Source organism: Martes martes (genome assembly GCF_963455335.1).
Source record: "Martes martes genome assembly, chromosome: 10".
Classification (NCBI taxonomy): domain Eukaryota; kingdom Metazoa; phylum Chordata; class Mammalia; order Carnivora; family Mustelidae; genus Martes; species Martes martes.
This window is the reverse complement of record NC_137898.1, coordinates 17,002,963-17,015,750: the sequence shown is the minus strand read 5'-3', so window position 1 is coordinate 17,015,750 and position 12,788 is coordinate 17,002,963. Positions and strand designations below refer to the sequence as shown.

At 37.0% G+C, this 12,788-nt stretch overlaps 1 protein-coding gene across 1 annotated transcript; it reads left to right on the top strand.

Moving 5' to 3' along the window:
* Positions 1–8,253: 8,253 nt before the first annotated feature.
* LOC308350294 (olfactory receptor 4C11-like) lies at positions 8,254–9,159 on the top strand (the record flags this gene model as incomplete). Its single annotated transcript, XM_080815430.1, has 1 exon — positions 8,254–9,159. One exon carries the CDS (start codon positions 8,254–8,256, stop codon positions 9,157–9,159), a length of 906 nt encoding a protein of 301 aa, XP_080671556.1.
* Between the last annotated feature and the right edge of the window lie 3,629 nt (positions 9,160–12,788).

The window sequence follows — 12,788 nt, the reverse complement described above, 5'->3', positions numbered from 1 at the left end:
CCAGGGAGGGGGGAGGGGAAATCTCTCCCTGGTTCTCCCACTTGCTGGGCCCCTGACAGGAGACTGGTCACCAGAATGTGCTGCAGTTTTCAGTTTATGGCAACACTGAGCAGAAAGCTGGTGCCTGGACTCATTGTTTGCCACTACCTGGGAACTCTGCAACAGTAAGGCACCCCCATTCTTTTTGTGACCCTCGTGATCCTGAGACCACAGTGTCCCACCTGGGATTCTGCCCCACTTCATCCCCTGAACACCTTTCCGGCAAACTTCTAAAGGTTTTAATTTTGTGCTCTTTGCTTATACCATTTTCCAGCACCCAGCTTACAGAGGCTCCCTCCTCCCAGGGTTTATCTTCCCATAGATTGCCTTGGATTCATGTCTCTGCAGCTCCTACCCTGTAAAACGCTGTCACTTTTCCATTTGTAGAATTGTAACAATTCTTTTCTCAGGTCTCCAGGTGATTTTGCAGGTGTTCAGAATGATTTGGTAGCTATCTAGCTTATTTCCAGGGACCAGATGAAATTAGGGGTCCCCTACTCCTCCACCATCTTAACTCTCTCTCCAGTCTGCAGTTTTATAGACATGGTCAGAGTAGTCTTCATGGAGGATATCACATTTGAATAGATAGTTGAAAAAGGGGAGTATGTCATCCATGTGGATATATATGGCAGAAATGTGTTGGAGGTTTTGAATCCAGTGAGATGGGAACACAAAGAGTGTTAGATGAGATCAGAGAGGTGTTGGTAAGTACAGATCATGCAGATCTTTGTAGGTTACATTTAATGACTTCATTTTTGATCAGAGCAATAATGGAGTACTGCTGGAGAGCATTGATCAGAGGAGAGATAAGACTTGGTGCAGGGCATCAAAGTGGATAATGGGTGAAACAGTTGAAAGGTTTGAGAATACACCAGTCAAGGCAAGCATTGAGTAATCTATACAATTGTTCAATCAAAAAATAAGGTGGATTTTATTGTACTTAAACTATAACTAAAATAGAAAAAAGTATAAAAGAATTTTCATTTCCACTTTATTTACCTTCTTTCCTTATTTACTGACTTAATGACTTCAAAATATTTTAGAACATACAATTTCCACTGTAATAATTTATATTTATAGTACTATTAAGATGGATAATAATTATTATATCTACAGCAATATTTTCTAGAATAGGAAGCTGAGAGAAGTTAAGAAACTTGCCTAAAGTCACAGAGACATAAATCATGAAACTAGAATTGAATGTTGTCCCCTTCATTGAAACATACTAAGGTTAAGAGCTCTGTGTTTATTTAGAAAAGACTGCACATAAAGAGCATGGTCTTTGGGACCTTTTAGTAGTCTATACTTCAGAGTGATTTTAAAGGTGTTCTTTTTCCTCAGAGCATGGACATGAGTGGAGCAGTTGGTAACTGAAATGAGCAGTGTCCCTTTGGGAGACTAAGAGGGGAAAAGGACTCTGAGGACAGAATCTACCTGTTGACAGATTTGTCCAGGATTCCTTGGCACCATGGTTTGCTGTGATTATGCATTGCCTGAGCTAAGTAGTTTATAGAGCATATCCTTTGGGGTTGGTTGGGAGGGACATAGTCCTTTATCCCTCCAGAGACTGGGTATTTGTGAACCTCTCTGAAGTCTCTATAACTATCTGATGGAGAAAATAAATGTTTCATCCATGTGTTCTGCCAGGGAATTTTTCTGGGGTAATACAGCAGGTAATACAGAGATGTTTCTATCATAGAATGGTGGGGATATTTCCTTTTTATGCTATAAAGTTCTAAGAGTAGCAGTAACAAACTTTCTGCTGATATTACAGACCCTTCAGAAAAGTCTAACTCAAGGCTTCTAGGAAAGACTGGCTACTGTGAAGTATCTTCTCTCCCCACAGATCCTGCAGTGGAAAGCTGAGTAGATGTACCTGAGGTACAGTTTACATGTTGCAAACATACTGCACACGATTCATCTTCAAAATAAATCAGAATTGCAAGAGCAAAAACTATGAGCTTTCTCTCAGACCTCATCTCTTTCTGTATAAGAAATAAGAAATAAGGTAAGTTTTCAAGCCCAACTAAAGTATGTATTTTTTCTTGCCTTTCATTAGGGACTGGGTATTTCTGGTCATTGCCATTATTTAGTTCTGTCTCCTGAGAAGCATGAAGTTCCAGAAATACATTTCTCTCAGTGATGAGAAGATTCTGATGTGTCAGGGTTCCCAGCTTTCAGTGGCCTCTGCTTGATGCAGCACTGTCTCAGGAGTAATTCTTACTGAAAGTGGGGTCCTTTGAAGGGCCTGAGGTATAGTCTTCTCTGTTGGTGGATTTCTTATTTGCAAGGTTGAAGGTGTACTGACCACATGCATTTGGCATGCAGAGATACTGTTGATACCATGATTCTATGATACAATGATCCTGGTTGTTCTGATATTAATGATACTGTTGACTGCCCAAACCCACTGTCACCTATGAATTATATTCTCTTTCTGGTTTTGGATTAAGGGATGATATATGGAGAGGATGAATGAGAAGCAAACTCTCTAGCAAAGTCCTAGGAGGAAGCACTCTTTAGCAAGATTCTTTGCCCAGCTTTGCACTGGGCTTTATATTTAAATATAAATATAAATTATGGTCTATTTTTTGACACATCCTGAATTTTCCATCCATTTGATAGTCAAGACATGTACTTGACATGCTAATGGTTTTCTTCCTTACCTATTTATGGTTTCTGGCTTTATACTGGCTCCACCATTATGGTTGTAGTCTGAAGATTTGCAGGGCATTGGAGGGTGGAGTGTACAAGAGGGATAAGTTGCCATGGAGCACAAAAGCTACAGATCTGGTACTTGGTTTTTTTTTTTGACTGCTCTCTGCTAAACTACCTGTCAGCTTAGTCTCAACTGCACAAAATAGAACAGTGTGAACTTGCCTTACAAGATAGAAAATCAAATGAAAAATGATATGAAAGCAAAAACAAATAAGGCTAAAATTAAAGGTTGCATGATTCATTACACACATACACACACACACATACATTTTACCAGTGGAAGGTCCTTAGTAAAAAAGTGGTTTGGGAAAACATGGAAATCTTTTTGAAGAGACTGTATCAGAAGCTGGTACTCTGTGCACTGTAACAAAGGAGAGTGGAGTTTGTTTCAGAGGGAGATCATTTAAGCACTAAGAAATATTGAAAATTTGGTGAATGAAATGGTGTGGGCATATTTATGGGGGACAACAAGTTTCAGGTGTGACTGGAGTATGCATGCCCAGAGGCACTGTTAGGAAAGGTGATAAGGAAGATCCTGGCACAGTGTTTGAGGGCCATGGAAGTCATGGTGAGTGTTTTAGCCATTGCAATTGAAAATCACAGTAGCTATTTTATCTTATTTATGATCCATCAAATTTTTTAAATGATTACTTTTCCTTTTCAAGCTATAGCAAGGAGGTGAAAAGACATAGAGAGAGTAGAGAAGGAGGAGAAGAGGGAATATCTAACATTGTGTCTTTTCTTTCTGTTTAGAAATTTAGAAAACCAACTTAATGAATTCTAGAATTTGCCATTTATAATACTCACGTTTATGAAATACCAACCTGCTTTTGTGGTGTCTATGAACTAATGTTGCTCGCAACGAAAACTCACATAGATTTCTCAATGTGTTCTTTTTTTCTTACACAAAACAATGCAAGAGATTTTATTTAGAATTTAACAAATACTAGACATTGTGTGAAAAGAATTATTATTTTCTGTGTTTTGGGAATCTGAGATGACCCTGCTTTTAGGGCAGTGAAAATACTCTATGATATTATAATGATGGAGGCAGGTCACTAATATTTTTCCAATTCCACAGAATGTATCACACCAAGAGTGAACCCTGGGGTAAACTCTGGCCTCTGGGTGGTGGTGATGTGTCACGGTTAAATGATCAGTTGTGACAAATGTGCCATTTTGGTGGGAGATGCTGATAATGGCACAGAGTGATATCTGTGTGGGGGCAGGGACTATATAAGGACTCTGTACCTTCTTAGGCTTTACAGTGAATCCAACACTGCTTTAAAAACAAGAGTCTCGACAGAAACAACAATAAAAAAAAAGACAAAAGCTACAATAGAATGATTGTTATTAACACTGAGGGCTGCTGTGGATGTTTGATACCCATCCCGCCCCAGAGACAGCTGAGAGTGAGCACTTCTGGTCCTTCACTATGAGGGGATGTGACAATTCTGAAGCCACCACAGATTCATTTTGTTGGGAATACAGCAAATGCACTTGTATGGTTTCCCCTGAGTTTCTCAGTTCAGGGGATACAAAGATGGATGTCTTCAGTGCAACTCATACATCTTGAAGGACGTAGGCACTTCATTACAGATAAGCTCAAAGTCCAATGGGACTACATTTAGGAAAAAAAAATGACTAAATTTTATTTTTTTTAAAGATTTTGTTTATTTATTTGACACAGAGAGAGAGATCACAAGTAGGCAGAGAGGCAGGCAGAGACAGAGGGGAAGCAGGCTCCCGGCTGAGCAGAGAGCCCGATGTGGGGCTCGATCCCAGGACCCTGAGATCATGACCTGTGCCGAAGGCAGAGGCTTTAACCCACTGAGCCACCCAGGTGCCCCGACTAAATTTTATTAAACAACTTAATGATTTTACGGGGCACTTGAGTGACTCAGGATGTTAAGTGGCTGCCTTTTGGTCAGGTTTTACACTCAGGCTCCTGGAATTCAGCCCTGTGTGGGGCTTCTTCCTTTCTGCCTGCTGTTCCCTCTACTTGAGCTCTCTCTCTCTCTTTCTCTGTGTGTCAAATAAATAAATCAAATCTTTGAAAAAAAATGAGTAATTTTGTTCTTAGGTACTGAATAAATCTTAATAAAATCAGCTCCCATATTCTGTATGTCTCCAAATTTTATATTTAACCACAAGAGTATATTCAAACTTCATAATCTGGCTTTCATGGCCTTTGGCTGGAGGAAAACTTGATTTTCCAAGTTCTTCCACTATGACTTTAGAATATGTCTAGAGGTTTATATTGACTTCTTTGGTTTATCATCTCTACTAATACTTAGATTTGATTTTTTTCATCTCAAATACTCTTTCCTTCTGTTTTTCATATCATATATTTGGATCACAAACTCTTTACACCAAAGGCCTATTTTATTTCTACTTTCTTCTCATCATGGACCCCACATAATGAAGCTGTTATGTGCTTTTTCTCTGTTTTTTTTTTTTTTTGTATTTATTCAAGGCATTTGGAGACATCATTACCAGGTTCTTATCACCATGAGCCAATTGGCATGTTCAATGGTAACAATATGATTTCAGCCAGGCAGGAAAGGAAATTTGTGTGTAAAACTGTTGTGCAGCTCTATTACAGGTAAATGAGCAAGGTAGATTAACAACTTTGAAAGTCAATATTAATAATCATAATGGAAAATTGATACTAATAATCATAGTTCAAGTAACCATTTCAATTGCAGGGAGTACAGACCTGCATCTCCCATGCTTTGTGCATACTGAATTATTTAGCTTCCATAGAAACACTACAGAGTAGGTTATTTCAATCTTAATGTTTGCAGGTGAAGAAAGCGAAGCACAGAGATATCAAGGGACTTGTTAAACGTTGCACCATAGTGGGCAGTTGGGTGGGGTATGAATCTAGGCTGTCTGGCTTCAGCCTCCATGTACTAGGTGCTAACAGAGGAGCTCACATACCTCTCTGCTCTTCTTTACAATACCTGCATCTCAGGGAATCTGGTTTAGAACCTGTCTTTCTTCAGTTAAAGTTAACATAATTATGAATTTTTTACTACCAATCTATCCTTTGGGAATTTGTATTCTTCTCAAGCAGATGGTTTGTATTTTTCTAATACCAATCACAAAGTGCCTTACATAATGAATAATTCCATCTACATTGATTTTAAAACTCATATTAGAGAATTTCAATCAGGGGAGCATTTTGTCTGTTCTTTACAATAACTTCATTGTGATATAATTGTGATTCAATATTTAAATATAAGTTAATTATAAAATTATGAGAGAAAAGCATAGATAGTACAATTTTAAAATGTGTTGAAAAGAGACTAAATTAAAATGGAGAAATTGACGACTTGGACTATATGAAAAGAAAGACGTCACAGAAAATGAGAAAAGGTACAATTTTAATAGTAAAAGAGGCAGAGCCTGAGACTTACATAGTACTTACTTATTATGCAACTATTATGCAATATTATGTAATTAAGTTCTTACATATGCATGACTCTAAATATCTTACTTATTACTTACTTCTTTTGAGCCAGATTTTTTCTTTCTCATTTTATCTGGAAAGGTACCATGATTATGTTTAAAATTGCTTTTTCAAGGCAGTTAATATTAGAGATGATATTTGAACTCAAGGCATCTGATTCTAGAAACTGTGTTCTTGGCCAAGAATGTAATTATTTTGCTAGATTAAGACCTATTCCAGATAAAATATCAAGACTGTAAAATATAAACTGACAAAAGATGAAAAATTCTCAGAATAGCAGTATTTTTTTTACAAAATATAGTAAAAATGTAAAACGTTGTTTGTGATAAAAAGTATATGCACATAATAAAATACATTTTTTCCAAAATCTTAACCAAGTGAGAAAATAAGATAATGTCACGAAGTAATTGTTCTGTTTGTCTGGATGTTCATCAGCTTTTCTACAAAATCATCAACCTTGAAATATTGGCCATACTTGTATATAGAAAACAGCTGTAGAGATACACATGCAAGGATACTGATAGAATGTTTCTAAAAGGGCATATCAAAAACCAAAAGGGGTTATATCTGTAGAGTAGGATGATAGACTCAATAATTTGGAGACAGATTTTAATTTTCTTCTCTTATTCTTCTGTATACTTGGAAGAATTAATGATAGTCATGAATTAGTCTGCAATAAAAAATAGCTAATAGATGGAAACAAAATACTGAAAAAAATTAGTAATTATCAATAGCAATGATAATCTCTAGAGTGTGGGGCAATATCATGTTATCATATATCAATTATTCAAAATTGTTACTTGTGAGAGTATAAATTGGAAGCAATAGCAATATCCCGATGGATAAGGTTCAAATAAATGTCATTTAGAAAAATTTATATAATGTCACATAATTAAATAAACAAACTATGAGAAGTATAGTAATATGAGAAGAACTGTATAATAATTTCAAATAAAAATCAGAACAGAAAATAATATACAAGTTCAATGAGAAACTACATATGCTAAGAGCAAGAAAATGAAATAGAACAATCAGAGCATACTAGATTAGAATTATGAAATATTTTTCAAATGATATTTCTAGAAGAATTATCCTGGGGAATTCAGGGTAAAAAGAAACATATAGAAGTCAAAACACTAGATTAGATGATAGACTATATTAGATTATAGGCATTGTTAGGAATTTTATACCACATTGAATTCAGATGCAGAGATTCTCCATGTTCTTGAGTTCAGTTTAAGAGTATACTGAAGAGGGTAAACATGAATTTTCTTCAGTTTTGACAACCTCAAAGCTCTATAGACATTTGTTAAATAACAAACATCAGTAAAGTTGACATTGAACACAAGAGATGTAAGCAAAAGATTGTCAAAATAGATTTTTGTAAAGCATGTTTCATCCAAGATACTGACAGGGTCAGAGATGAAGGAGTCAAGAACCCACACATGAGTGAACTGAAGTAAGAATATTTTCTTCAGGAAGGATTCTCCAACAATATCAGTGGTTAACTATATTGGAATGGTGTTTTTCAGATTTCAAAGCACATTGATAAAAAAAAGAAAAAAACATAATACATGAATTACATGTGTGTATATGTCATGTAATATTTTTTTAACCATGGGGAAACTTAGGGTAAGGTAGGACCAGTATTTGACTCCGTTTTTCATATGAAAGATACATTTCAAGGCAGTTAAGTCACTTGGCCAAGAAAAGTACAAGTTCTTCCATGTTCAATCTTGGTAGGAATCAAAATTAAAAAAAAATAAATTTTATTCTTCAAATGCAAAGGTTTTCTTGCAATGCAGTTAGTTTCTGAATCTATAGATGAATCTGGGAAAGGCTTGGACTTCTGCAGATTTACAGGAATTCATAGAGGATTAAAGGCAGCTGGAGGTAACATAACATGGAACAAAAAGAAGGAATTCCTTGGTCAGCCCACTAGTCTTCCCATGATGTCACATCTTTTCTTCTCTTTGCAGATTAAACCCTTGTCAAGTGAACCTTACCTTGCAGCCACTAGTATGGTGAATAGCAGTGTGACTGAATTCATTCTGTTTGGGTTGACACAGGATGCAGGAAAGCAGAAAGCAATATTTGCAGTCTTCTTGATGTTTTACCTTGCCACACTGTTGGGGAACTTTCTCATCGTACTGACTATTAAAACAAGCAGGACCCTTGGGAGTCCCATGTACTTCTTCCTATTCTATCTGTCCTTTGCTGATGCCTGCTTCTCTACAACCACAGCTCCCAGATTGATTGTGGATGCCCTTTCTCAGAAGAAGACCATTTCCTACAATGGGTGCATGACTCAAGTTTTTGCAGCCCACTTCTTTGGGTGCATGGAAATCTTTGTGCTCATCCTCATGGCTTTTGATCGCTATGTAGCCATTTGTAAGCCCTTGCGATACACAACCATCATGAGCCGCCATGTCTGCTATGTGCTGGTGATTCTTAGCTGGGTGGGATCCTGTATCCACTCTTCAGCACAACTTTTCCTGGTTTTGCAATTGCCTTTCTGTGGCCCCAATGTGATTGACCACTATTTCTGTGACTTGCAGCCTTTGTTGAAACTTGCCTGCATGGACACTTATACAATAAACTTGTTAGTTGTTTCCAACAGTGGAGCCATATGCATGGTGAGTTTCGTAATTCTACTTATCTCCTACGTTCTCATCTTGTACTCTCTGAGAAACCACAGTGCAGAAGGAAGGCGAAAAGCTCTTTCCACCTGCACCTCCCATTTTATTGTGGTTGTCTTATTTTTTGGTCCATGTATATTCATATACACACGCCCAGCAACCACGTTTCCAATAGACAAGATGGTGGCTGTGTTTTACACAATTGGGACACCCTTGCTCAACCCTCTGATCTATACACTGAGGAATGTGGAAGTGAAAAATGCCATGAAAAAGTTATGGTGTAGCTAAGTATGATTCTGTTGATACATGATATTCAGGGATTCTATTGTATATTTCCTTAACTTGGTATTTTCCTAGCTTGGTTTTGGTTCTTGGACAGGAAAGATAAAATATTCCCCCTGTGGAAAAAAAGAAATAATAAATTTTAATTACACTAATATTTTGTATATTTAATTGTATTAATATTAATAAATATTAACACATATGTACTTATATTCCGTTATTCTGAGAGTGCTGCATGAGAAAAGGATTACCTATAATCCATAACCATCTTGAGAAACCTATGAGGGCCCTTACTTGAATGCTATTGATAACTGGTCATATTCACACAATGAGTTAGCTTCCTATACAAATTTGTTTTCAGAAAAGAAAGTACTTACTAGTGAAAGAATGGTTGTGTGTGTGCACATACCAATTCTTTTTCTAGATTTTATTCTACTGTTTCTGAATGTGGTCATAAGAGCTAATCCATATGGAACTGGAATTTAGAGACCGGAGGTTGCCATCTTGAGAATGTGGGATTTGGAGAAGGTATTCTGAGAAAATTCTGCTCTGGAATCTTTACCTGAGCCTTCCTCACTGGGGAATCTACATGGATGGACCTCAAACTCCAATCAAAGCTAGAAATCTCAGTGAAAACCTGGACTGTCACTGGAGAACTTCTAAACGTTCTGTGAAGGGTGAGAGTAAAAGAGTCTCATACTTGGCAGTGATGGGTGGATCGGGCATCAGCTGCCTTCTGGTGGGTTCCTTCCCATTGTTCTTCACAAGGGAGAAGGGAGATGCAGTGTGAGTGTTTGGCAGCAGGAATATGCAGAAGAGAGGATAAAGGGTACAAAGGAGACTAGAAAATCATGCACAGTGAAGACCAAGAAAAAGTAAAAGGAAAGTGGGGACTTTATCCAAGCTGGAGAAAGCACCATTGGCTTCTCGTTTTTTGAAAATCACTTGTGGGTATATGAACATTTGATGGGGAAAAAAAAAAAAAAAGAAGTTTCAGAGTATCTCTATATCATTGACCTACTGTAGCTTTGTTTCCTTGGCTGCCACGTTTGTTTGGGTATAAGGAAAAAACACATTTTTTTTTCTTAGTTCTTAATAGTTTCTGCAAAGTAAAAATTCAGATTCCTTGGGAAAATCCAGGATTAGAAAATATGTTTCTTCACTTTTCAAGTTTGGTCTTTTGGTTTTATATATATATATATAAGAATGTTTTAAAAATTATATTTTCAGTTTTGAAGATAACCTACTTGATATGTGTGATGTACACCTACCACTATGACCATATCATAATCTCATAACTGAGCACTATCATGTGATGCTCTTTCAGTACTTGAGCTTATAATTCCCATCAAATTAATGTCAGGAAGTATTACTTTAGTTGATAGAGGCTAATGATAAAAGAATACAATGAACTTCACAGGTATGTGAAAAATTTCTGCCAATGGAAGACAAAATGTTATCCTGTGCCACCAAAGATTCCCAGAATTTCACATAGTAAGGGGTACCAAAATAAATATTTAAGTCTCAAAGAGGATGTTTGTCAGAGAATAACTGAGGATATTTGAGAAACATTTATTTGCACTCACATAAAAGATCCATTGTTAAGGACAAAAGTTTTTGTAATTAAACCTTATCTGCAAATGGGGAAGGCTTCAAAGTAAATTGGATGGAGATTGACTTTAGAAAGTAGTCATGAAGAAAGGGGAAAAGGAATCACTCCATGTATTGGAATAGGAGAAAGGAAAAGAAGTCTTGAATTCATTGTTGATGGGTCAGGGAAAAAATTATAAAATGACTTTCTCAAAGATCCAAGGGAACTCTCATAAAATGTTTTTGTGATTTCAATGGTGAAGGGAACTATTTTTAGTTCCCCTCATCTCTATGTTCAGGTTGGAGGTTTGTTGTACAGACAAGTAAGTACCTCAGGATTCATGACAGAATCATCACCAGGGTGTTAGAGACAACAAGGATAGTTAGTGTTAGGGCAATTTTCCTACCAGTTACTTCAAATAGCTGGACAGCGGTGGGGTTCTGTTGGACCTTCGCAGGTGACAGCCAGTTACAAAGGTTCTGTGGGATTCTACAGAGAGCTGTCACCCTATCTTTCCTTCAGCCCATGATTCAGAAAAAGAGGATCCCAAGGTAGAATGATGGTGTTTGAACAAGGTAGAATTCAGTAAAGGAATTTAGCAATGTCTTATGCCCTAAATGTCCTTTGGGCCTCTGGGTTGCCCTGCAGTATAAAAAAATACCTAAAGCAAATAAATAAATAAATACATTTTGATGAGGAAAGATGGGATTTTTTTTTTTACCAGAAATTCCAGCAAAGGTCCTGAGATTGCATTTTTTATGGGTGAAGCACCTCACCCTGAAACAATTACTTTTGTAAAACAACAACAAAAGAGAAGGAATTGATGGCCCAACAAGCAGAAAGCAAACCCAAAGCATCTACATCAGATTTTGACTTCTCTGCTTTACCCATTTTCACAACTGCTTCTTGAGGTACCCATGGCATCAGATTCTCCCATGGTGGCCTCTTGTCCATATGGTCACGTTGTGCAAACTAGAGAAGTGTGTTTTGTCCTCAAGACACTTTACTTCCAGATAGCAGAAAATTGTCATGATACATTTACTCCTCTACAAGACCCTTCACTGCCATCTCTCAAAGCACTGCTATAATAAATATATAAATATTTGATATCCACATGTCAATGGTGAATTCTTAGATGTGGAGCCCTTTGCATGCAAGGGTGTGGCAGTCTTGGATGTCCCTGTTACATGGAATTAATTCTTAATCGTGCATTCTATACTATGTCATGGAAGATTCTGTCTTTAGGTGATGTTGTCCAAAAATCTTTGGAATAATGTTTACTTTTTTCTCTCCTTACATCAATGTCAAGTCCCTCAGCAAAATCTACTGTATCTACCTTCATAATATACCCACCTCTACCCCTACCACCACAGTCCAAACCACCATCATTTTTTTGGTTAAATGGTAGCAATAACCTCCTAACTAGTCTGCTTCTACTCTTGCTCCTTTATGAACCATTCTCTGGACAGAAGCCAGAATTATCCTCTTACAATGATCTGCAAGGCCCTGCAAGATATGTCATCATCCACTCTTTATTCATTCCAATACTGTTAAGCTAGCTTCTTTTGATCAGTGGTACCAACCATGCTCCCTCCTCAAGGACTTTTCAATTGCTGCTCTCTCTATCTGGAAACTTCTTTCCTTGGATATCTTTGTGGGTCTTTCCACATTCATTCAAGTTTGGCTTTTGCCATCCCTTCTCAAAGAAGTCTTCTCTGATTACCTTACAGAAAATAATCCTACTCAGGGACCATGTATCATTTACCCTGCTTTATAGTTCTCCTAGCAAGTATTGTAATTTGACGTAATGTATAATTCCTTTTCTATTTGCTATTTTCTGTCTCTACTTACTAGAATATAAGCTTTAGGAAAGTAGAGACTTTATCTGCCCTTTTTTCCCCCCATAGAGTGTTAGGTATATAGTAGATTATGAGTATTTTGAGGTGAATTTATAAGTGAATGGCTAAATAAGCCATAAAATTATATTGCATTAAATATCGTCCCCTACATCACACACACACACACACACACACACACACACACA